General features: G+C 35.0%; 1 protein-coding gene and 2 long non-coding RNA genes across 3 annotated transcripts; all 3 read right to left on the reverse strand.

Moving 5' to 3' along the window:
- Positions 1–11814: 11814 nt before the first annotated feature.
- On the reverse strand, positions 11815–13530 carry LOC110921136. Its single transcript, XR_002582205.1, has 2 exons — positions 13449–13530; positions 11815–12042 (listed from the first exon to the last, which is right to left on the reverse strand). It is a non-coding gene; the product is annotated as an uncharacterized LOC110921136 (long non-coding RNA).
- A 1994-nt stretch (positions 13531–15524) lies between these two features.
- LOC110920718 lies at positions 15525–18067 on the reverse strand. The gene is made up of 3 exons (XR_002581871.2): positions 18025–18067; positions 17230–17315; positions 15525–15780 (listed from the first exon to the last, which is right to left on the reverse strand). It is a non-coding gene; the product is annotated as an uncharacterized LOC110920718 (long non-coding RNA).
- A 3892-nt stretch (positions 18068–21959) lies between these two features.
- On the reverse strand, positions 21960–23626 carry LOC110925489 (transcription factor MYB41). Its single transcript, XM_022169439.2, has 3 exons — positions 23426–23626; positions 23208–23337; positions 21960–22845 (listed from the first exon to the last, which is right to left on the reverse strand). Exons 1-3 carry the CDS (start codon positions 23556–23558, stop codon positions 22197–22199), a joined length of 912 nt encoding a protein of 303 aa, XP_022025131.1. The 5' UTR covers positions 23559–23626; the 3' UTR covers positions 21960–22196.
- Between the last annotated feature and the right edge of the window lie 1625 nt (positions 23627–25251).

Genomic DNA, 25251 nt, shown 5'->3' on the forward strand with positions numbered 1-25251 from the left:
TGGTATAAATGTACTAGTTACTGGTTTTTATTTATTTATTTATTTTTCAAAATGTTGTACACATACATATTTATAACTGCCATGTCAAATTTTATTTATAAAGACATATCTTGACAATTTAATGTGTTAACATATTAAAATATATTTTATTCAACCCGTATAATAAACACTTTTATTTAACCCATGGAATACATAGGTTTTTAAAGACATCATTTTTACATTACTAACTGTATGACATTGTATTTATTTAACCGATGTAATATTATATGGGTAACTAACCTAGTAAAACCCATACATGCATATATAAACAAAATAAAATTAAAAAATATATATAAATAAAATAGCTTTATTTAATTTGGGTTTTCTCACAAAAAAAAATATATAAATAGATTAAAACACATGAAAACTGTTCAAATATTTAAATGTTTAGATTTATTTAATTTGGGTTACAAAAGTGATATTATGAAATGATCCTCTCCTTGTGTGTTTGTATATCTTTTTATTATGAACATCAAAACACAACCAAATATACCAACAACAAGGGCTCCACCTAGCAAGGAACTAGGCAAAACCCAAACACCAAACAGAATGGTTTAGATTTGTTTTGTTCGCCATCATTTGATAATCAACACATTGGTTAGCATACATGAAGCATATAATCCCTTTGTTCCATGAGCGCTGAGCCGCTGAGGATCAAGTTCCATGAAGTAAGCATTGGAAAAGTTCACTTATATAGCTAAAAAGTTGTCTTAGCATAATATAATCAACAACTGAGCTGATTAACCAACTTTCACCAAAACTGTAAAATCATCACACTCCACAGCTCAATAATTACAGGGTTGACTGAAGGAGCCATTCCTTGCACCACTTGGATTGTTTTGTACACAATGAGGTGGAAATACAACTATAAAATCATAGCGACCATTTATCTTAACATGGAATGGGAACGCATATTGAGAGCATACACATCACCAAACTCTATGGTTGTTATCAGGAACTAAATTCCAAAAGTAATGAAAGTTGAGATGACAAGAAAAAGGGAAGTCATAATGAGAAGACAGAACCTGAAAAGTTAAGAACTTTATTGAAATATTCCCGGAATAATGTGGTTGCAAATAAGTTTGGTTGTTGTGGAGTCGGTGATGGAACGCTATATAAGCGGCCACGTTACCGAGAGGCCATCACCTTACCCAAGTGATGGACTTGGACAGGGCCGGCTTAATCATTTTGGTGGTCTAAAGTAAACCCGAAATTCAGGGCCTCCAACTCCTAGTTTGTGTTTATTTTCCTTTTAAAATAACTGGATTCTTATTCCCAGTTTCTATTCAAAAAATAATTATAGTAAGTAACTCCTCGTAGACCATAAATTATAGCTAGTTTTTTTTTTATTAATTAAGTAGCCGAAATTCAAATTACACCAGAAGCCCAATTTCGTAATAACTTATAATTATATATAATTTTCCCAACTGGAGGCCCAATACAAGTGGTGGCCTAAAGCATTGGCTTTATTATAATTGCCCAAGAGCCGGTCTTGGACCTAGGGTGTGGGTAAAGAGGAGTAAGATTGGGGGAGAAGAGGAGAAAGATGCAGGCTCGTCCCCTTCGTCTCTTAGCCAACGGAAGTGACGTGACGGGCCCTAAGGGGGCGGTGGTGTTGGGCCTCGACAGGCCAGAGACGCACCCCACACCCACCAAATATTAATACATGCTAAAATCTTATTTACACATGGTGTATATGGGCCGTATATAGTTATACGGCCCGTATATAATAAAATAAAACTAACAAAGTCTGTGCCTTCAGACTTTGTCAGTTTTTTTCATTCCATACGGCCGTATAACTGTATACGGCCCGTATACACCATGTGTAAATAATTTGCCTGGTCGTATACAATGGATACGAATAATTTATACGGGCCGTATACAGTTATACGGCCCGTATGAAAAGAAATTAGATTTTACCCAAAGTATTTAATGGATTTAAGGTGTCAATCACACGAGACATTTTACAGTCGTTAGGTGGTCAAAGCTTTCTAAAAGTAGAAAAAAAATAAAACTTTAACAAGTAACAAAGACTGAAAAACAAAAAAAAAACGTGTCATATGACTGTAATAAAAAGGAAGGGTGGGGCATTTGATGAGAGTTGTAAGGAGAAGCGTTTTAATCACTTGTTTTCAACGGGGATGTAATGCAATGATTACACAGGGTGATATGAACCCAAACCAACTGCTTTGTCTTGAGTCGTCGGGAAAACTTTTCCTCAGGGGAGGGTGAGTAGTATGAGTCTGAGTCCATTATGGTTCGTGAATGTTTCAAGGTCTTAAGTGATGGACAATTGGTTAAAAGATGTAGAAGATTTTGTTGGTTTGTTTCCAAGTAGGGTTTAGAATGTTTGAAGTATTCTTGGTTCAATACCAACTCTTCTGAAAGACAAGAATACAACGTTCATGTATCACAAGGAATGACCGATCTAAGGCAGAGAACCTGATTTAGATACACAAATTCATCACCGGTTTCTACAGCACAAGCACATACACAGTTTGTTGGAAGAACCTTACACGTCTTCTGCTAGTTACTCTTTTCTTCGATTTCAACAAATCTTTCAAGGTCTTAAGTGATGGACAATTGGTTAAAAGATGTAGAAGAGTTTGTGTAGAGATCTTTACGTACAAATTTGCATCATCCTTACGGTTACAAATGAAGTATTAAAAGATGTTAGTTTCTTGACAATATGGTTTCTCGACAAATGAAGTATTATCTGTCATTGCTGCCTCTTCGGTTGGTAAAAGACATAGGATGGTTTCTAATACAGGCTCTTTTAGAGAAGCGTTGGGATTCAAGGGTTTATGAGTAAAAGATGTTAGTTTCTTGACAATATGGTTTCTCGACAAATGAAGTATTATCTGTCCTTGCTGCCTCTTCGGTTGCTTTATTCTCTTTAATCTATTAGAATGATCCTTGTTTTGTCACGTACATGCGTTTAATTCCCAACATCATCTGTTCATCATTGTTCTTGAAGATGAAGATGAAGATGAAGAAACGAGGGTTTATTCTCATTAATCTATTAGAACGATCCTTGACTTGAATTTGTGGATTTCGGTTGGATCAGAAAAACTTAACAAGAGAATCAACTAAAAAAATACAATTGATTACTCGGTCGAATAACCGGTCCGTTAAAGTTGAGCTTCCTGGTGCAACTTTCACAGTGGTACCAATGTCCTACTACTACAATTCTTCCAACGCCTGATTCCGATACAACCCTCGATGTTGAAACCGGTTTTACCTCATGAAAAAGAAAGAGTTAACATTCTGATTCAGATTCAGGAAGCAGATGTTTATTAATGTTTGAGAAACTAACAAGGTAAACCTGAATTTTCAAATTTTTTTACCCTGCGTATACGGGTCGTATACCATTTATACGGCCGTATACGACTGGTAAAAAATATTTTTACCGATCGTATACTATGTATACGATGATTGTATACGGGTCGTATATTCTTATATGGCCTGTATACTATGGGTAAAAATGGTAAAAATTGGTTTATTCTCTTTAATATTTTAGAACGATCATTGTCTTGGGAACCTGATTCTGATTTAAACAATGGAATTTGTGGATCAACAGAAATAACTGAAAATAACTCGCCATTCTCTTGCATCTGTATACGTTGATTGTGGATTTAAGTTGCAAGAACCCGACACGTCTTCTGTGATGATTCGAAACATTCTGAATCACTAGCAGAAGAACCCGACACGTCTTCTGTGATGATTCGAAACATTCCGAATCATGCCGTTTTTTCTCTTCCGGTTACCAGGCCTATCATCTCCGTCTACGTTTAGTTCCAGCTACTGGAGTGAAATATTTGTTGGAATTTGTGGATCAACTTCTGCTAGTTACTTGATCAACGGACTGATCGGTAACGTTACTCATACCACTAGCAGAAGAACCCGACACGTCTTCTGTGATGATTCGAAACATTCCGAATCACTAGCAGAAGAACCCGACACGTCTTCTGTGATGATTCAAAACATTCCGAATTATGCCGTTTTTTCTGTTCCGGTTACCAGGCCTATCATCTCCGTCTACGTTTAGTTTCAGCTACTGGAGTGAAATATTTGTTGGAATTTGTGGATCAACTTCTGCTAGTTACTTGATCAACGGACTGATCCGTAATGTTACTCATACCACTAGCAGAAGAACCCGACACGTCTTCTGTGATGATTCGAAACATTCCGAATAATCACTAGCAGAAGAACCCGACACGTCTTCTGTGATGATTTGAAACATTCCGAATCACTAGCAGAAGATCCCGACACGTCTTCTGTGATGATTCGAAACATTCCGAATCACTGCCGTTTTTTCTCTTCCGGTTACCAGAAGAACCCGACACGTCTTCTGTGATGAGTGAAAGAGCTATCATCTCCGTCTACGTTTGGTTTCAGCTACTGGAGTGAAATATTTGTTGGAATTTGTGGATCAACTGAAATAACTGAATACAACCGGTCAAATCACACACTATATAAAGTGTAAAGTTTTCGTGTGTTGTAGCTTGTAATAGATTAACTAGACCCCTCAAGTTGTCATTCATAACAACTAAGCGTCTGGAGAAGAGTATGTTGAAATAGGAAAGTTGATGCAATTTTACAAGTATTTTACAAGTTCATCACCGGTTTCTACAACACAAGTTCATCACCGGTTTCTACAACACAAGTTCATCACCGGTTTCTACAGCACAAGTTCATCACCGGTTTCTACAGCACAAGTTCATCACCAGTTTCTACAGCACAAGTTCATCACCGGTTTCTACAGCACAAGTTCATCACCGGTTTCTACAGCACAAGCACATGGAAAAACAAGGACCATTCACCTCTTTCAACCTACCAAAACACCAAAATCCGTACCGGTGATTGTTTATCCATACTATTCTTCATAGCCATATTCCCACTCACAGTGAATATTAACTTTGAGTGAAAGAGTTTGGAAACTGGACGGTAAAAACGAAGTAACTGTTGGAATTTGTGGATTTCGGTTGGTTCAGAAACTTAACAAGAGAAGCAACTAAAAAAATACAATTGATTTCTCTTCATGTTACGGAGAATGTTCTAGAAATTGAAGGAAAAGGAAAAGATTTGTTGAAATCAAATTCAACAGAGATAACTTAATACAATCGGTCAAATCACACACTATATAAAGATTACAGAGGTTTTTACCATTTGTATACGGGCCGTATACGGTTTATACGGCCGTATACTCTCGGTAAAATTTTTTTTTACCGATCGTATACAATGTATACGAACGATGTATACGGGTCGTATATTGTTATACGACCCGTATACTATGGGTAAAAAATGGTAAAAATTGGTTTATTCTCTTTAATCTATTAGAACGATCCTTGTTTTGAGAACCTGATTCTGAAAGACAAGAATACAACGTTCATGTATCACAAGGAATGACCGATCTAAGGCAGAGAACCTGATTTAGATACACAAATTCATCACCGGTTTCTACAGCACATACGCAATGAAGTATTAAAAGATGTTAGTTTCTTGACAGTATGGTTTCTCGACAAATGAAGTATTATCTGACATCATCTGTTCATCATTGTGTGAGATTAGCCAAACGAGGATGAAAGATACTCAAACCATTTGATCCCGTTGTTGCAAACTCCTTTAATGTGAGATTCTTCAAGTTTGCACATTTTGAGAAAATACCAATGTGTTTGTCAGCTTCGTCAACACACAAAGTGACATAATGACGTGGAAAAACAAGGACCACATGTCGATTGTTGAAAGTTTTAACTGATTATTTGTTATCAGGTGAGTTCCAAGCATTTTATCGTGTGTTGTAATTTTAATGAAGCAATGAAGATTGAATATGCACTAGGGTGAGGGTTTTGCATTGATTCCTGCGCTCCAATCATCTGCTTCCTGAATTGAATCTGAATCTGAATCTGAAAGTTAACTAGACCCCTCAAGTTGTCATTCGTAACAACTAAGCGTCTGGAGAAGAGTATGTTGATATAGGAGAGTTGAACCTGACACGTCTTCTGTGATGATTCGAAACATTCCGAATAACTAGCAGAACCCGATCCACTTACATTCGAATAACGCTGAGAATCCACAACGCTTATGGCCAGATTCTTTCCTTCAATCTTGGCAAAATCAATGTCTGCTTGTTTTATTATCACAAAAGTATTGAACAACCGAGATAGACACAATAACAACGGTCTATTTGCTTCGTCCACTAGAACTATTTGTGTATGCATTCTTTTGGTAGTTAACAACGCTAATTAGAAAAAAATCTGTAAAATTAATCATATCGATTGCTATAACAGGATGGATGTGACACACACAGATAGATAAGCTGTCACAGTTGTCAAGACTGTTTGTCGGGTTTCCAATGGTCACACAGGGTGATAAACAACGCTGATACGAACATATGTGTTTCGAAATAGGCTTTGTTCTTGGTTTAATGAAGTTATACGTAACATCTACTTATATTCAGATTTAAACAATGCCGGCCTCAACTGAGATAACGGACATCCATCAAGCTCAAAAAGAAAACTTGTGTTTCCCATAGTCACAAAAGATTGCGGTTTGTATTTCGCATAGCCACCGTTTCCGTAGTAAAAAACGGTTGCGGTTTGTATTTCGCATAGCCACCGTTTCCGTGGTAAAAAACGGTTGGGTTTGCACATTCAATCTTTAATACTTCATTAAAATACCACTAGTAGAAGAACCCGACACGTCTTCATGTTACGGAGAATGTTCTAGAAATTGAAGGAAAAGGAAAAGATTTGTTGAAATCGAATTTGACAACTATGACAGCTTATTAAAGGTAGCAATCACCTCCAATCATTTCCTGGTCAAATCACACACTATAAAGTTTAAAGTTATCGTGTGTTGTAGTTTGGAAAGATGACCGAACAGAGATCTGAATAACAAACTGTGGAGAACTTGTTTGTGTCGGGTTCTTCTGGTAGTTACTTGATCAACGGACTGATCGGTAACGTTACTCTACTTGTGCTCCGATTTAAGCGGCGTGTTCCGATCAACGTTGTTTAAAGGTGATGAAGAGTTTAGAAACCCTAGAATGATGGTGCTTTTACGGGAAAAAACGTGATAATTGAAAAACATCAATCTATACGGCCCGTATACAGTTATACGGCCCGTATACATTTGGTAAACATCAAAAACCTCAGAAATAAATCAATTGAGCCGTATACTTTTATAAATCGTATACACTTGTATACGGCTCGTATAACTATATACGGGCCGTATATCATAAAACAAAAAAAACATTCTCTGCGCATTTTCCTTTTCAAAAACATTCTATACAGGCCGTATATTTTGTATACGACCCGTATACACTAGGGATGTGAAAATAAGATCTAGGGGGTGTGGGAATAAGGGGGGCCTTTTGTAAACCTGATGTTAATTGGTTGCAAATATAAAAGGCCATATATGATGAAAATTTGTTACTCGCGAACTCACGATAAGAATCTAGCTAAACTATGACTTCTTTTACAACAAAAAATTTATAGGAACCACAGGAAGCAACAAACATGTATTTAGAGTTATGACTTTTCAAAGAAAGGGAAGGTTATGGTTGGAGTCTCACCTGAATTTAAAAATAATTTGAGGTGAGCCAAGGGTTTCACAACAGCGGGCCTTTGAGCATTAGGTTTTCTATGGAATGGTGGTGGGTCGGGTCACCAATGTCGTTTGTGTTCGTGGACGTGGATGGCCTTTTATCATTAGGTTTACCCAGGTGATCGAGCTTTTATTGGTTGTTAAAAAAGCAAGTTGCTACAAGCATGAAAATAAGAAATAATATGTGAGAAATTCTTATTACACAAGGGAAAAAAGATTTTTCTAGGTAAAAATTACCTAATTAGTTATGGGCCGGTCAATCCCTCACTTTTCTTCTCCTTTGGGCCAAAAGCAGGCTTCCTTGGGCCGATTCCCTCAGTGGGCTTTCAGAGAAATTCTACTTTAGGGCCAGTTGCTTATCCCAGAAAGAGAAAAGGAAAAGGATCGTCGGTGTTGAAAGAGATTCGAATCAGTTGTTCCTCATTTGCAATGTTTTTAAAACCGGACCGGTCCGGCCGGGATCCTGAACCTTTACCGGGCCGGTTCAATACATCAGACCGTTTCAGCATTAACCCGGCGGTCGGGCCGGGGGCCGGGCGGTCGGGCCGGCGTTGTCGTGTAGGGTCGGGCCGGTCAAGGTTTAAAAAAAAACTCAAGACAAGTTATATGCCTTCATCTTCACTCTCTGTTGTATACACATCCTTCCATTCCATCTTCATCATCATCCTTCCATTCCATCATGAGAGGCGGGTAACTAGCAAGAGCTTGAAGATGATAGATAGATAGATACCCAATGTTGCAGAAGATCATCCAAAAATTGAATAGATTTATGAAGGGTAATTGATGGGGATAAAAATATTAAAGATATTGAATTTGTAGAAGATGATAGATAGATACCAGATGATGGATGGGTCTAGCAAGAGCTTGAAGATGATAGATGGATACCTAATGTTGCAGAGAGAGTGAGAGAGAGAGTGTTTTGGGAACCTAAAATATCTTTTTGGTTGATCTTATAGAGTTATAGAGTTATCATAATAGAAAAAGTGAAAAATAATTAATGGTTCTTTAATGGTTTTTGATATATATTTTTATATAATTTATGATTTAATCCGGGTCTTAAATCCGGTCGCACCGGTTGGACCGGTCCGGCCTTTGACCCCGTAAGGCGACCGGGTCAACCTCCGGTCCGGTTCTGAAAACATTGCTCATTTGTTCCTTTTTCTTCCAAAAGACCTCTCAATTCTAGCTCATCGGAGGCAACGGGCGAGCGGGATGTTGATGCAAATACGGGTGGTCACCATGCGTTGGAAGCCATGTCTAAGAGTAAGGACACTTCAAACAACCTTAGTGGGGGTCGGGAGGGCTTCAATCATATATTATATTGCTAGCGTGGTTTGTAACCATTGCCAAAATGAATAACGACCCTCGGATCTCTCTAAGTTTAAATCTTAGCCATTTAAATTCACCAAATTAACTGAAAAATCTGCAGTTTTTGGAGTTCAGGTATCTCTCTCCTAATTTGCGGTGGTTTCCTTATTTTTCGCTGACACGTTCTACCGCCTTTCTTTCCTATAAGATCCCACTTGACCATGACTACAATTCAACTGCCAATTCCCCTCATTTTTTAGGGGTCTGAAGTGGTTCCATGGGGTTCATGATTGGGGTCTGGAGAAAGGATAAAAAAATTGAAGTAGGAGTCATCGTTGCTCTTAGTAGTGGTTATCACTGTAGTCACCATTGTCATTGGAACCAAGGTCTACCACCACTATGTATGTCATTCTCATGTACATCTATCTCTCCTTTCTCATCGTCGTCCAATCAAGTGTGTACGCTGTTTTAGAAGGTGAAAGTGACTTTTTTTCGCTTTGAAATTCATACAAATCTGAAAATGACACAGAGTTGCATTAGGGTTTCATGGTGGGTGATAGCGGCGATGTCGCCAAAGGTGGTTAATAAGTAGACGAGGTCAAGAAGAGTAACAATCAATAATGTTGAAATTTTACCATACTAAAGCTTTTTTGTGCGATTTTGTAGGAAAAAAGTGGGATGATTTGCTTTTTTTTGTTTTCATAAATTTTGTGCTTGTTATATCAGGACGTCATTAGCGCTTAGGGTGTGGTCATGACCCTCATGACCATCATGACTATCCATGTAAGCGCCATGCACCCACCTCTAATCCATCATCCAAAACCATTACCGTAAATGTGTGGTCATGACCTATTTTAATTTATTTTTGTCTAAATAAAAAGGGAAAAAATTCTTGGAAAATGGAAAAGAGGAACATGGTTACCATGGTTTAATCCATGCGAACCATGGTAGATCAGGCATGGGAGTGGTGTAACATTCCCTTCATGTTCATACGTGATGAATTATGTCCTAACCATAAACCTCACACCTAGCCTTAGAAACAATCTGCACATATAGGATATGGTTAATGAATCTTGGTTATTATCCGTTAGAAACAATCTAGACATATTAAGATAATAATATTACAAACAATAATATTAAAGATAATAATAATAATAATAATAATAATAATAATAATAATAATAATAATAATAATAATAATACAAAAAAAATTAACCATAGGAATGCAAAGGAGAACAAGTTATAAATAATTGGGACGCAAACAAATAGGATATTAGGGTAATATAGTCATTTTAGTGACAAAAACAAATGAAGTTGGCTCAAGGGACTCAAATTTCATAGATTAGGACTTAAGAGACGAAAATTGTATTTTAGGGGCTTATCTTGACACCACCCATAAAGCACATGGACGCAAATTGCATTTTACTCTTATAAATTTTTTGATACGATGTTTATATGTATATGTATATATAGGATTAGGTTCAAGTGTGAACAACTTCTCCAAAATGAACTGCGTGAACTGATCTTGGCTCTTGATTTTTATGATCTTGAGATTTTAAGTGAATGGCATGATGGTAATTATTTGGTTAATTATTACTATTTAATTAAATGAATAAGGGTATATATCTAATTTCCATGTTCAGTTGATTGCATAAATCCCGTTTATATCGAAATTTAGGTTTCACAATCCATTTTATTCACCTTTTATTCAAACACGCATATCTTTCTCTCTCACAGATCATCGCCGACATCAAGGAAAAGCAGGGGAGGACCTTCGAAGCTAGCAAATCGCCGGAATACTCATCCGATTTTCAAACACAAAAGGTACACAATCCCGTCGACGAAGAACAGTCATTGCCGTCACCATCATCTTCGTCGGAATCTGGAAAGGATTCTCAAGCTGTCGATGAGGAACACTCATTGCCGTCACCATCATCTTCGTTGGAATCTGTAAAGGATTATCAAGCAACCAAGGTACACTGATGTCATCCCCGTGTTTATTCGATTTGTCGTCGATACCAATATTGGGTTTGGGTTTAGTTTCTTGTTTGAGGCGGGTGTACACATGTGTATTCCGATTATTGTTATTGTATTTTCGGGAAAATGTCATGAAGATTGTACACTGGATTGTATACATATGTACAAGGTGTTTTATGTTTATTATGCTCTGTTTTGAGGCGGGGGTACACATGTGTATTCCGATTATTGGTATTGTTTTTGGGGAAAATGTGATGAAGATCGTACACTAAGTTGTACACATATGTACAGGGTCTTTTATGTTTATTATGCTCTGTTTGAGGCGGGTGTATACATGTGTATTTCGATTATTGGTATTGTTTTTTGGGGGAAATGTGATGAAGATTGTACACTGGGTTGTAAACATATGTACAGGGTGTTTTTTTGTTTGTTATGCTCTGTTTGAGGCGGGTGTACACATGTGTATTTCGATTTTGCTCTGTTTTAATGCGATGTTATGATGTTTGGTTGGTTGAGTTGTTGTAAATCGTTTCTGTACACACGTATATAGCGTCCGTACAGAGTTTAGAATTCATTGGGTGTACACATATGATTGGAGCAGGTTTTGTGATATCTCACAATTTTGTGTGTATTGAATGCGTAAAGTTGTTGATGTACACTTGTGAATTATGCTGATTTATATTGAACTGGGAGACATTATACTTAACAAAGGTATGGCTTTGTTTTGTATTTTTTTTTTAATTATTTAGTGTATAGAACAACTGTGTAACCCTTCTTTTCATGTGTAATAAGTTGTTAGGGCTGCGTGTTCCATTTTCTGAAAACCTGGAAGGTAAATATTTTGTATATTTGGAATTGTTGTGACAACATGTCACACCCTACTAATATTTAACGATTTACGTTTAAATATCTAAAATTAAATGTGTATTTACGACTACCATACTTATGAAAATACGGGTTTATTAAAACTTTTCTCAATAATAACAAGACAACATAATATGTATAAGTTCGTCATTTATAAATGACGACGAAACAGTGTGCGGAAGCTTTAACTTGGTCGTGTTCGGTTCTTCGTTGAGCTTGATCGTCATCCGGTACTCCAATTATAACCTGCACATCATAAATCATGAATATATGTTAGTTATATGAAATCTATAACTAATCTAGCTAAGCCCAAAAGCTCAATAAGGTGACCAGGTAAATTGTATGGGTTATGGCGACTGATAACCCATATGAGTAGATAACGTGTCTGGGTTATGGCAATTGATAACCCAGATAACTCGTATGGGTTATGGCAACTGATAACCCAAATGACCAAATAACTTGTTTGGGTTATGGCAACTGATAACCCAGATGACCAGATGACCAGATAACTTTATGGGTTATGGCAACTGATAACCCAGATGACCAGATAACTTGTCTGGGTTATGGCAACTGATAACCCAGATGACCAGATAACTTGTATGGGTTATGGAAACTGATAACCCAGATTACCAGATAACTCTTATGGATTATGGCAACTGATAACCCAGATATATATTTAACAAGTCTGGGTTACAGAATTTGGCCATTTTTCCTTTTTTAGTAAATGTTGCGTAACTTCTCTTATATTTATCCGTTTAGCTTGAAACTTGTTTCTAGTTGATCGTAATACATTTTTCTACATTATTAACCCCTAATCTTTAACTCGGATTCATAAATTTTATGATTTACACAACCATTACCGGGTTTATGCGCATTATTATTTTGACCCGTTATGAGATTTAAGCACTTTAAGCTTAAATTATCCACAAACCTTCATATCTTTTATTCCCGTTTAATGATCTTTATTCAGCTATCATCACAACTTCAGTTGTGATGGATTATGATAGAGAAATTCATTATACTACTATTCTATCCTCGAATTTATCATTTTTACAAAAATGACCCATTACAGATACCTGGCTCGGGTCAAAGCATTGACCCGTTTTAATACCTTACATTATTAGTTACTAATTAAAAGCAATGCAAGCCATACGCTATTCCTCCTTTGAGCTCAAAACTCGACAAGCAACCATTAGTCATTATTGTCAATGGTGATAACATCACCATTTGACCCGTTTGGTCTAAATTACCATTTTACCCACCTCTTGACTTACTCTTATTGCGTTAGGATGACCAAATATTATGTATTGCGAGATGGTATTTATTTACCATCTCACCCATTTGGCCCGTTACGGTTTACACAATGTGATCATATTATTTTAAAAGTCGTTTCTCTATTTGTTTGACCCATTAAGGCTTACTTCATAGGGTGTCTTTTCAAAACTCATTGTTTATTCGTCAACACGTGACCAAATTACCGTTTTACCCCCTTTTTTATCAAATATGGTTTCTTACCATTTTTACTTGTTCCGACCCGTATTGGTTCGCGTCGGAACGTCATAATTCAAAGACTCATTTCAAATACTAGATTACTTTGTTATTAACCAATACATACGTTGATGTTCTACTTAAAAGATGTAAGCTTTACTTACCTTGCATCCGATTTTGTTTTTCCTGCGTAATTGATCTTCTTGACCCGCTTCTTCCCAAGCTTCCACCTAGCTTGTCAAGCGTCAAACTACCATTTATCATTCGCAAGATGGTTAGATTAGTCATCATTTATCACGACTATTACATCTTACAGACTTTATATAAAAATTACCATTTGATACTATTATAGGTCAGTTTGACTTTTAAAAGTCAACTGCCTATTAACATATGCAAATGCACAATTAAGTTTAACAAACACATTTAGGCATTTCATCAAATATTTGGTAGGCGTTATTTTTAGGCCACCATTTTAACTAAATTCCCAACCCAGTTCGTATCATTTCTTTCACTTTAACAAGTTCATATAATAGTTAACATCAAGTTAACTTAGCTTTGAATTATCAATACTAGTTCACCCATTTATCATGCTATGCTAGAACTAAGGGTTTTCATCTCTATGTGAAAACCCATTTCATCATATTACTAGACATTCATCCGAACACCTAATAAAATCAAATTCTCCATACTAACTAGTGGACATGATGATTTCAAGCACCTATTAAGATCAATAGATTAGGACTTAAGAGACGAAAATTGTATTTTAGGGGCTTATCTTGACACCACCCATAAAGCACATGGACGCAAATTGCATTTTACTCTTATAAATTTTTTGATACGATGTTTATATGTATATATATAGGATTAGGTTCAAGTGTGAACAACTTCTCCAAAATGAATTGCGTGAACTGATCTTGGCTCTTGATTTTTATGATCTTGAGATTTTAAGTGAATGGCATGATGGTAATTATTTGGTTAATTATTACTATTTAATTAAATGAATAAGGGTATATATCTAATTTCCATGTTCAGTTGATTGCATAAATCCCGTTTATATCGAAATTTAGGTTTCACAATCCATTTTATTCACCTTTTATTCAAACACGCATATCTTTCTCTCTCACAGATCATCGCCGACATCAAGGAAAAGCAGGGGAGGACCTTCGAAGCTAGCAAATCGCCGGAATACTCAACCGATTTTCAAACACAAAAGGTACACAATCCCGTCGACGAAGAACATTCATTGCCGTTACCATCATCTTCGTCGGAATCTGGAAAGGATTCTCAAGCTGTCGATGAGGAACACTCATTGCCGTCACCATCATCTTCGTTGGAATCTGTAAAGGATTATCAAGCAACCAAGGTACACTGATGTCATCCCCGTGTTTATTCGATTTGTCGTCGATACCAATATTGGGTTTGGGTTTAGTTTCTTGTTTGAGGCGGGTGTACACATGTGTATTCCGATTATTGTTATTGTATTTTCGGGAAAATGTCATGAAGATTGTACACTGGGTTGTATACATATGTACAAGGTGTTTTATGTTTATTATGCTCTGTTTTGAGGCGGGGGTACACATGTGTATTCCGATTATTGGTATTGTTTTTGGGGAAAATGTGATGAAGATCGTACACTGAGTTGTACACATATGTACAGGGTCTTTTATGTTTATTATGCTCTGTTTGAGGCGGGTATATACATTTGTATTTCAATTATTGGTATTGTTTTTTGGGGGAAATGTGATGAAGATTGTACACTGGGTTGTAAACATATGTACAGGGTGTTTTTTTGTTTGTTATGCTCTGTTTGAGGCGGGTGTACACATGTGTGTTTCGATTTTGCTCTGTTTTAATGCGATGTTATGATGTTTGGTTGGTTGAGTTGTTGTAAATCGTTTCTGTACACATGTGTATAGCGTCCGTACAGAGTTTAGAATTCATTGTGTGTACACATATGATTGGAGCAGGTTTTGTGATATCTCACAATTTTGTGTGTATTGAATGCGTAAAGTTGTTGATGTACACTTGTGAATTATGCTGATTTATATTGAACTGGGAGACATTATACTTAACAAAGGTATGGCTTTGTTTTGTATTTTTTTTTAATTATTTAGTGTATAGAACAACTGTGTAACCCTTCTTTTCATGTGTAATAAGTTGTTGGGGTTGGAAGGTAAATATTTAGTGGTGCGTGTTCCATTTTCTGAAAACCTGGAAGGTAAATATTTTGTATATTTGGAATTGTTGTGACAACATGTCACACCCTACTAATATTTAACGATTTACGTTTAAATATCTAAAATTAAATGTGTATTTACGACTACCATACTTATGAAAATACAGGTTTATTAAAACTTTTCTCAATAAAAACAAGACAACATAATATGTATAAGTTCGTCATTTATAAATGACGACGAAACAGTGTGCGGAAGCTTTAACTTGGTCGTGTTCGGTTCTTCGTTGAGCTTGATCGTCATCCGGTACTCCAATTATAACCTGCACATCATAAATCATGAATATACGTTAGTTATATGAAATCTATAACTAATCTAGCTAAGCCCAAAAGCTCAATAAGGTGACCAGGTAAATTGTATGGGTTATGGCGACTGATAACCCATATGAGTAGATAACGTGTCTGGGTTATGGCAATTGATAACCCAGATAACTCGTATGGGTTATGGCAACTGATAACCCAAATGACCAAATAACTTGTTTGGGTTATGGCAACTGATAACCCAGATGACCAGATGACCAGATAACTTTATGGGTTATGGCAACTGATAACCCAGATGACCAAATAACTTGTCTGGGTTATGGCAACTGATAACCCAGATGACCAGATAACTTGTATGGGTTATGGAAACTGATAACCCAGATGACCAGATAACTTGTATGGGTTATGGAAACTGATAACCCAGATTACCAGATAACTCTTATGGATTATGGCAACTGATAACCCAGATATATATTTAACAAGTCTGGGTTACAGAATTTGGCCATTTTTCCTTTTTTAGTAAATGTTGCGTAACTTCTCTTATATTTATCCGTTTAGCTTGAAACTTGTTTCTAGTTGATCGTAATACATTTTTCTACATTATTAACCCCTAATCTTTAACTCGGATTCATAAATTTTATGATTTACACAACCATTACCGGGTTTATGTGCATTATTATTTTGACCCGTTATGAGATTTAAGCACTTTAAGCTTAAATTATCCACAAACCTTCATATCTTTTATTCCCGCTTAATGATCTTTATTCAGCTATCATCACAACTTCAGTTGTGATGGATTATGATAGAGGAATTCATTATACTACTATTCTATCCTCGAATTTAACATTTTTACAAAAATGACCCATTACACATACCTGGCTCGGGTCAAAGCATTGACCCGTTTTAATACCTTACATTATTAGTTACTAATTAAAAGCAATGCAAGCCATACGCTATTCCTCCTGTGAGCACAAAACTCGACAAGCAACCATTAGTCATTATTGTCAATGGTGATAACATCACCATTTGACCCGTTTGGTCTAAATGATCATTTTACCCACCTCTTGACTTACTCTTATTACGTTAGGATGACCAAATATTATGTATTGCGAGATGGTATTTATTTACCATCTCACCCATTTGGCCCGTTACGGTTTACACAATGTGATCATATTATTTTAAAAGTCGTTTCTCTATTTGTTTGACCCATTAAGGCTTACTTCATAGGGTGTCTTTTCAAAACTCATTGTTTATTCGTCAACACGTGACCAAATTACCGTTTTACCCCCTTTTTTATCAAATATGGTTTCTTACCATTTTTACTTGTTCCGACCCGTATTGGTTCGCGTCGGAACGTCATAATTCAAAGACTCATTTCAAATACTAGATTACTTTGTTATTAACCAATACATAAGTTGATGTTCTACTTAAAAGATGTAAGCTTTACTTACCTTGCATCCGATTTTGTTTTTCCTGCGTAATTGATCTTCTTGACCCGCTTCTTCCCAAGCTTCCACCTAGCTTGTCAAGCGTCAAACTACCATTTATCATTCGCAAGATGGTTAGATTAGTCATCATTTATCACGACTATTACATCTTACAGACTTTATATAAAAATTACCATTTGATACTATTATAGGTCAGTTTGACTTTTAAAAGTCAACTGCCTATTAACATATGCAAATGCACAATTAAGTTTAACAAACACATTTAGGCATTTCATCAAATATTTGGTAGGCGTTATTTTTAGGCCACCATTTTAACTAAATTCCCAACCCAGTTCGTATCATTTCTTTCACTTTAACAAGTTCATATAATAGTTAACATCAAGTTAACTTAGCTTTGAATTATCAATACTAGTTCACCCATTTATCATGCTATGCTAGAACTAAGGGTTTTCATCTCTATGTGAAAACCCATTTCATCATTTTACTAGACATTCATCCGAACACCTAATAAAATCAAATTCTCCATACTAACTAGTAGACATGATGATTTCAAGCACCTATTAAGATCAATAATACATAAATTTCATCATTTCATACAAAACCCATTTCATGTAATGTATGAACACTTGACCTAGTCTCAAATTTATTCAAGTATTTCTCAAATACTAACTAGTATGATGATTATAAACATAAATATATCATCAATTTCATCATGCTACTTAAAATATTGAACTCAAGGTTATCGCCTTCAAGTTCAACCACATACCCATCATCACCAAAGCATAAATTACAACATACCTTATGATCTCCAAGCTTAGATGATCACGAATTTATGTTTATGCATGTGATTTGGCCCTAATTCATCCTCCAATTTGATGGATTACGGTTGAACAAGGGTTTGTTCCTTGTTCTTCTTCTCTGATCAATACTCTGACACACACTTAATGTGTGTTATGTTTCATTTTGTTTATTAATAAACCTAAGTTTCACTCCTTTTCCTTTTTGGCCCCTCTAGTTTGTCTAAATGTTTAAACCCCTATATAACACTTACTAACAATTAACCAATTCTCATAACTAGGTTTAAGTGTTCCTAGTTAACTCAGTTTATTTTAAGTCCCGTTAACTCGGACTTCTTATAAACTTTGCTTTCTCAAAAGCTTTTATTCTATTTTTATTTAATATTAGGTTTAATTATTTAAATCCTAATATTTACCGGGTTAATTTTTACCACTAACGGTATTTTACCCGTTCATTATTATTACGTGGTTTGAATATCAAACCCGTTTTCGGGGTGTTACACAACATGAGTGAATTCAATACGCAAAGTATTAGTTGCTGAGTTTTTTTTGTGCTATTATAGGAGATGTCGTTAACGAGAAAAGTGGAGTCGAAAGGTCGATAAGGATGATTCATGTATGAGCTTGGCTGATTATAGAGTTATTGTTCTCCCTATTCTGGAACACGGTCACTTCTATTTAGTTAGTTTCGACATGGAAAACGTGGCTATAACTGTAATTGACAACATGGATGTAAGTGAGAGCCAAATCGAGTTTGTGAATGATTCGGACTCCTTCAAGAAGACGACGCCATATAAAGTGGTAAGTATTAATGTGATTTATAATGTAACCCGGTTAAGAAAGAAGAATCTTGAAGATTGTGTGCTCCCATGCTAACACGCTCGCGATGAAGTAATGGCTCAAGTGGTAGCATACAACGTGACGAATAGGCTTAATGGTTAAAACGTTCCATGCAAACAATAGTTGTAAAAGACTATGTTTTTTGTTTTTCCGATTCTCTTTGGTTTATTGTTCTTACGAAACTGAAACTTGTAATGGTATGTTTGTTTGCTTGGTTTGAGAAACATTATGGGACTTGTAATTTCTTAAATATAAAAATATAGTTTACAGGTACTACTGATACTATGTATGTATGTATTATGTAGCTAATTACACATATGTACGATGCTATACAGTATCTGATACACATATTATGCAACTAAGTACACATGCGTACAATTTTATTCATATCTAAGTACACATGTGCATACCGTTTGTTGATGAATGATGGGTTTATGATATATGAAGGTTACATGGATCTTAAAATTCGAAATTGAATTCTGGTGATGAAATCTAAAAGTTACGTTCTGTTGATCTTAAAATTCGAAATTGAAATCTAGTGATTTGTTGTTTGTTTTGATAATTATCTTCTTAAAAAAATAAAAGATATTGTGGACAATGAATTAAAAATAGGACAAATGTAACTGAATTCAATTAATATAATAATGATTTAAATCTAATTTTTTATATAATTATAATTCTACCCTTAACAACTAAAAAGGAAATCAAGGGTCTAGATCAGTTCACTCTTGGGAGATTGTTCACTCTAGAACCCTACCCTATATATATATATATATATATATATATATATATATATATATATATATATATATATATATATATATATATATATATATATAGGGGAATGCTAGACAGAAAACCCTTAAATTCTTAGAAAACTCTGGAAACTCAAATCTCCCCCCATTTTTACCCAACCTCCCGACATTTTTTTTTTTGAAAAAAATAACACATGTAATATACATGTTTTAAAGTGTTTTGGGCCAAAAAAAACAAAAAAGCGCCGAAGGGATTTAAAAAAAAATAAACAAATTTCAGCAATGTACGGTTGCCTAACATGTGTTAGACAAAAATGCTGAAAGTTGCTGAAATTTGTTTTTTTTTTTTTAAAAAAAACCCTTCGGCGCTTTTTTGATTTTTTTGGCGCAAAACTCTTAAAAACATGTATATTACATGTGTTATTTTTTTTCAAAAAAAAAAAAAGTCGGGAGCTTTGAGTTTTCCGGGTTTCTTAAATATTTAGGGTTTTCTATATAGCCCAACCCTATATATATATATATAGAGGATGGTTCAAATGAAAACCACTTTTATTGTGAAAACTCGAAAACTAACTAAAAAAAGCCTAAAAAACACACAATTTTTTTTTCAATTTTTTTTAATAAAAATCGCTGGTTTTTTTATAAAAAAAACTTTTTTTCAAAAAAAAAAAAAATTTGTGTAGTGCACATGTGTAATAATACACATGTGTAGTACACATACACATGTGTAGTATTACATACACATGTGTAGTATTACACATGTGCACTACACAAATTTTTTTTTTTTTTGAAATTTTTTTTATATAAAAAAACCTGCGAAATTTGGTTTGAAAAAAAAATGTATGTTTTTTTGGCTTTTTTTAATTAGTTTTCGAGTTTTCACAATAACTAGTGGTTTTCATTTGAACCTTCCCATATATATATATATATATATATATATATATATATATATATATTGAAAGCGAGTTGTAAGTAGTGATGTACAATTAATCGCATTACAATCATACATGTTATCAAAGCTACATCCTATTTAGTTTATCTTTTATATAAATTAACGTCGTTTACCATTTTTGTTATTTTATTAATATAATATAATGTTTTATATAATTTTCGAATATATCGTAGTGACATGGTTATTTTTATCTACATTTCGATAAAAGTTATTTTTACCATGACGAACCTAACAGATAGTTTCAGAACAACTTTGGTAGCGTTACATATATTTGTTTTTATGGTTTCCGGAATAAATTTCGTTAAAAATGGATTTGTATTTAGCTAATCAAAATCGATTTTTTTAAATCATACCGGGTTGAGCTCAGAAATGGTTTAGCCGGTTGTACCGGGCAGTTTAACCGGGTTAGTATTTAACCCTATAATTTCATAAAATAAAAATTTATTTAAAAAAATAATCCAATGTCAGTTAGGGGACCCGGGGCGCCCCGTTGTGACCCATTCTTCACGTGTTTTCCATAGTGAAACACCGCCGCCGGCTCCAATGTTCACGTGTGGAGATGATGGCGCTTGGTCATCATCAAGCGTTGAATTTCAATATTTGACCGTTTTTTTATTTTGCTATATATATACATATATATATATATATATATATATATACCAAACAATACAAGTGATGGGCATATCTATTAAAATCCATCACTAGTGATGGAATGAAGCTCGATGAGTTGGCGGAACTTGATTGAATGTTATAAGTGATGGAATTCCATCACTAGTGAAATGCCCCTACCCCTTAGGATTTATGTAACTAGTGATGTTTTGTATAGAAAACAACAATTTTTTTTTTTGTAAAATATTAAGCATTTTAAGGACATTTTTATTACTTATAAACAATATTACATTGGACGAGGTGAGTAATAATTTCAACAGTGATGGAATATTGGAATGAAAGACACTAGGTTAATTATTAGAAATATGGAAGGTCAATATTACCTAATATCGTATTTTATTAAAATTAAAATTAAAATAAATCAAATTTTAAGATAATGCATACCGTTTCAATGGTTTGAAAACGGTAGAACCGAAATTACCATATATACTGTATTCGAGTTTTACCGGCCTTTTATCGTATCGGACCCGTGTCCGGTATCCGGCTTAACCGTTATAACCGACCGGTTTATACCGGTATTTAAAACATTGTTTGTATTCGTAATAGAGTATCTTTTATATTTCCATTTTTTGTTTTCAATCGATATAAACAGGTATCGATACGAGCATCTCACGAGTTTAGTTTGTGGGTTTTATCTTTTGGTTGCGACACCGAGTGCCAATACCGTGCCGATGCCGGCCGATCGAATTTCTACTGCAACACGCATGGGAATTCCCCTGGTTTATTATAAATATACAAAGTTTCATTATGCAGTGTATGTTCTTTACAGGCAGAATAGTTTCCAAAACACCAAAGACTAAAATCCCAAGATACGCTATCCTAAAAGACAACCAGATGATAGATTACTTTACAATGATGTAAACATTAAATCACCTATTCACCATACACCCAACTTTCTGGAGGCTCGAACTTAATCATATGCTGCTGTGACTTCCTCTCTCAACTTCAGAGCTACCCCTATGATGAATTCACATGTGAAGGGCTTGACATTGGTATAGATAAAATAGAATCAAAGTTGAATTTCTGGCTACTAGGGATCTTATTTTCTATGTCTGACCGCAAAAAGCTCCAGTTTTCTGATACTTGTGACGGATATTGCGGACTTGGGAGTGTTACAGAATTATCAATTGAGAATGGAGGTACCATATTTTCTTGACTAGTTTGGTCACTAAAGTTTACCAAGTGATTGGAGAAGTATAGCCCATCATTTTCATGAATGAGGTTTACTTTACCCAAAAGTTGACTGCTACGAGGGCTTAAATGCATTGAATAGCAATCTTGGGTTTGTTGAATAGGGCTTTGGTTCATGGTGTTTATGTGGTTAGTCAGTAACATCTCTTGGTGTTCTTGATTAGATGATGACGAGGCTAAAAGACTAACAAGCCTTAAAACATCAGGGTTTACTAGTGTTCGGAGGCTAAGAAGGTTTGCGAGATTAAACTGAGGTGAGCTGAGTATAGTTGAAAGGTCCGAGAGGTCTAGACGTGGAGCATGAGTCACTGGATCAATTCCTTTCTGGAGTAACTTTTTTCGGATTTGAGTGTTCCAGTAGTTCTTGATTTCGTTATCGGTTCTTCCAGGCAAGCGGGCAGCAATCGCAGACCACCTATGTTTAATTAGCCAAGTTAGTATGAGACCAGATTAAACCTAGAAAAATGGAACATTAACAACTGAGATACGAAATGATCGATTTTACGGTGCCAACTGCCAAAGTATATAATTGTATTTTGTAATTGTAATATAGAAAACTTGCAAGGGAAATTTAAATGAGATGGCAAAAGAACTAATAGAGAAAAAAAACATTAAGCATATCTTTTATATACAAGTCAACACTTTGCTCCAATCCATTTACTTTTTAGTATTATCATAGAATTATGTGATCCAAATTTGCTGAAATAGTTTATATTTAAAATAGTTATTATGGCCATTCAAGTATGTGAAACTTAAATCTTTGAGTGGTTAACATACTTGTTCCCAAGAACACTATGTAGTTGGATAATAGTCTCTTCTTCTTCAAATGAGAATCTTCCTCTCTTGATATCTGGCCTTAGGTAGTTGGTCCATCTTAGGCGACAACTTTTTCCACAACGTTGAAGCCCTATTAATTAGAACAGAAGGGTTACTACTTAGTAAGTAAAAATAATCTAAAAAATATACCGATTGCCATGAAGGATGCAAGCACTTACCAGCGTTCTTGGGAAGGGTTTTCCAATTGCCAGGCCCGTGTATTCGGATGTATTGTGTGAGTTTGATATCTTCTTCTTGCGTCCATGGCCCTTTCTTGAGTCCGGTCTTATCGCAACATGGTGATCTACCCATTTCTTGTTATTTTTCAACTGATTCTTAGATGATCTAAATGAACAAAGATGTACAAAGAATAGGGAGAAAGATGCCTAGAGGGAAATACAAAGATTAAGATATGCTTTTTGCTAGAAAAAGTGAAAGTGGTAGGTCCAAAAGAGATCATTACTTCCACATATATAGTTAAAGAAAAACCATGTTTACAATAGCTAAGTCAACTCGATTTGGCAACCTTGGTGTCTTCCTCTTCCTTGTACAGAAGTGCAAAGTTGAAAATAGGTTCTTTTTAGGTATTTCGTTTTTTTAAGCCACGTAAAGTTGAAGGTCACTGGATCGTTTTGACAAATGTTGGATGATTGAAGTGATTGACTTTTTGCATTGTTTGACCTTTTGCAAAATGCAAAAATATGGTGGGTAGGGTTGTTAGATCCTCTACCAGTTATGAGAAAATGTTTCCGTGGTCCGTTACTTCTTCTTCCTTATTCAAAAAATTTGATATGATTAACGATCTTAATGTCTTCTTTTCGTTCAAGTGTAGAGCGATAAAGAAAGTTATCTTGGCACTTCATCAATATTGACACATTATATATGGGATTGTTTATTGTATGTATGCATCGTTTATTAATGTTAATTATTTAGTATCTAATCTTATAAGTGGTAAATTTTGAGAGTATTTTGTTATACTTGTTCTTAGTTCATCTTGCTTGTTACGCGACTCGCTAATAAAGAAACCAACTAAGTTAATAAAGAAACCGACTAAGTTATTCAAATTAAACTAAGAGATCTTATCTTAAATGTAACAAATAACCAAATTAGAAAAATTACACTATTAATTAATATGTTAATTTTTTGCTAGGGGCTTGTGGAAATTAACAAAAATTTGAACATTGTTTCATGATATAGATTTTTACAAATATATTAATATCGCTTTGAATATGTTGCTTAGTTTCTAGCCTATCTTGCAACATATGCAATATATGTTCCTGATAACCTTGTAACAATTTTGGTACATAAATTGTTGCAGTTTTTATGTAGTAAGAGCGCAAATTATTTACGCTTATCAACCACACTAATTTGATACTTTTCCAGTGGATTAATTCGATAAATGTTTTGTGTGAGATATTATATGAAGAACGTGGTGAAACCAAGAAACTATTCGCGTGTCTTGTGTTTGATGAAATGGTGACCTTAGTATCACAAATCACTAATGTATATTTGTCATGTATTATATGTGTTAAAACTAATATATTTTAACTTATCTTTGTATACATATACTTGTATTATTTTGTGTATTCTTATCTTTGTATTCGTTTGACCGAGTCAAAGTAGATTTATACTTTTTTATTAAATGTTAGTGCATTACGTCTATTGACTTCGTCTTGTTTCATGTAATAGGATAGGTTAGAATAACCAGTGCACGAGGTTCGAGAATCAAAGATTAGAAGTTAAGGTGTTGATTTCGCTCATAATGACCAAGGTCACTTGGAGCGAAATCAGAAACTTCTGATTTCGCCCGAATGGCATTTGGTCATAAGAGCGAAATTAGCTCTACTATATATAGTGCACTAGTTTGTTCATTTGGCACGGAATCTGAACTGTGTAACGAAGTGCTGCCAGATTGTTCTCAGGTTGTAATCAGTTTTAAATCAATACAAGAGACATTATAATTACTTTGAGCTTCCGTTTCATTGATTCCGCCTTTGATTCGGAT

The sequence above is a fragment of the Helianthus annuus genome, chromosome 17 (assembly GCF_002127325.2).
Source record: "Helianthus annuus cultivar XRQ/B chromosome 17, HanXRQr2.0-SUNRISE, whole genome shotgun sequence".
Taxonomy (NCBI): domain Eukaryota; kingdom Viridiplantae; phylum Streptophyta; class Magnoliopsida; order Asterales; family Asteraceae; genus Helianthus; species Helianthus annuus.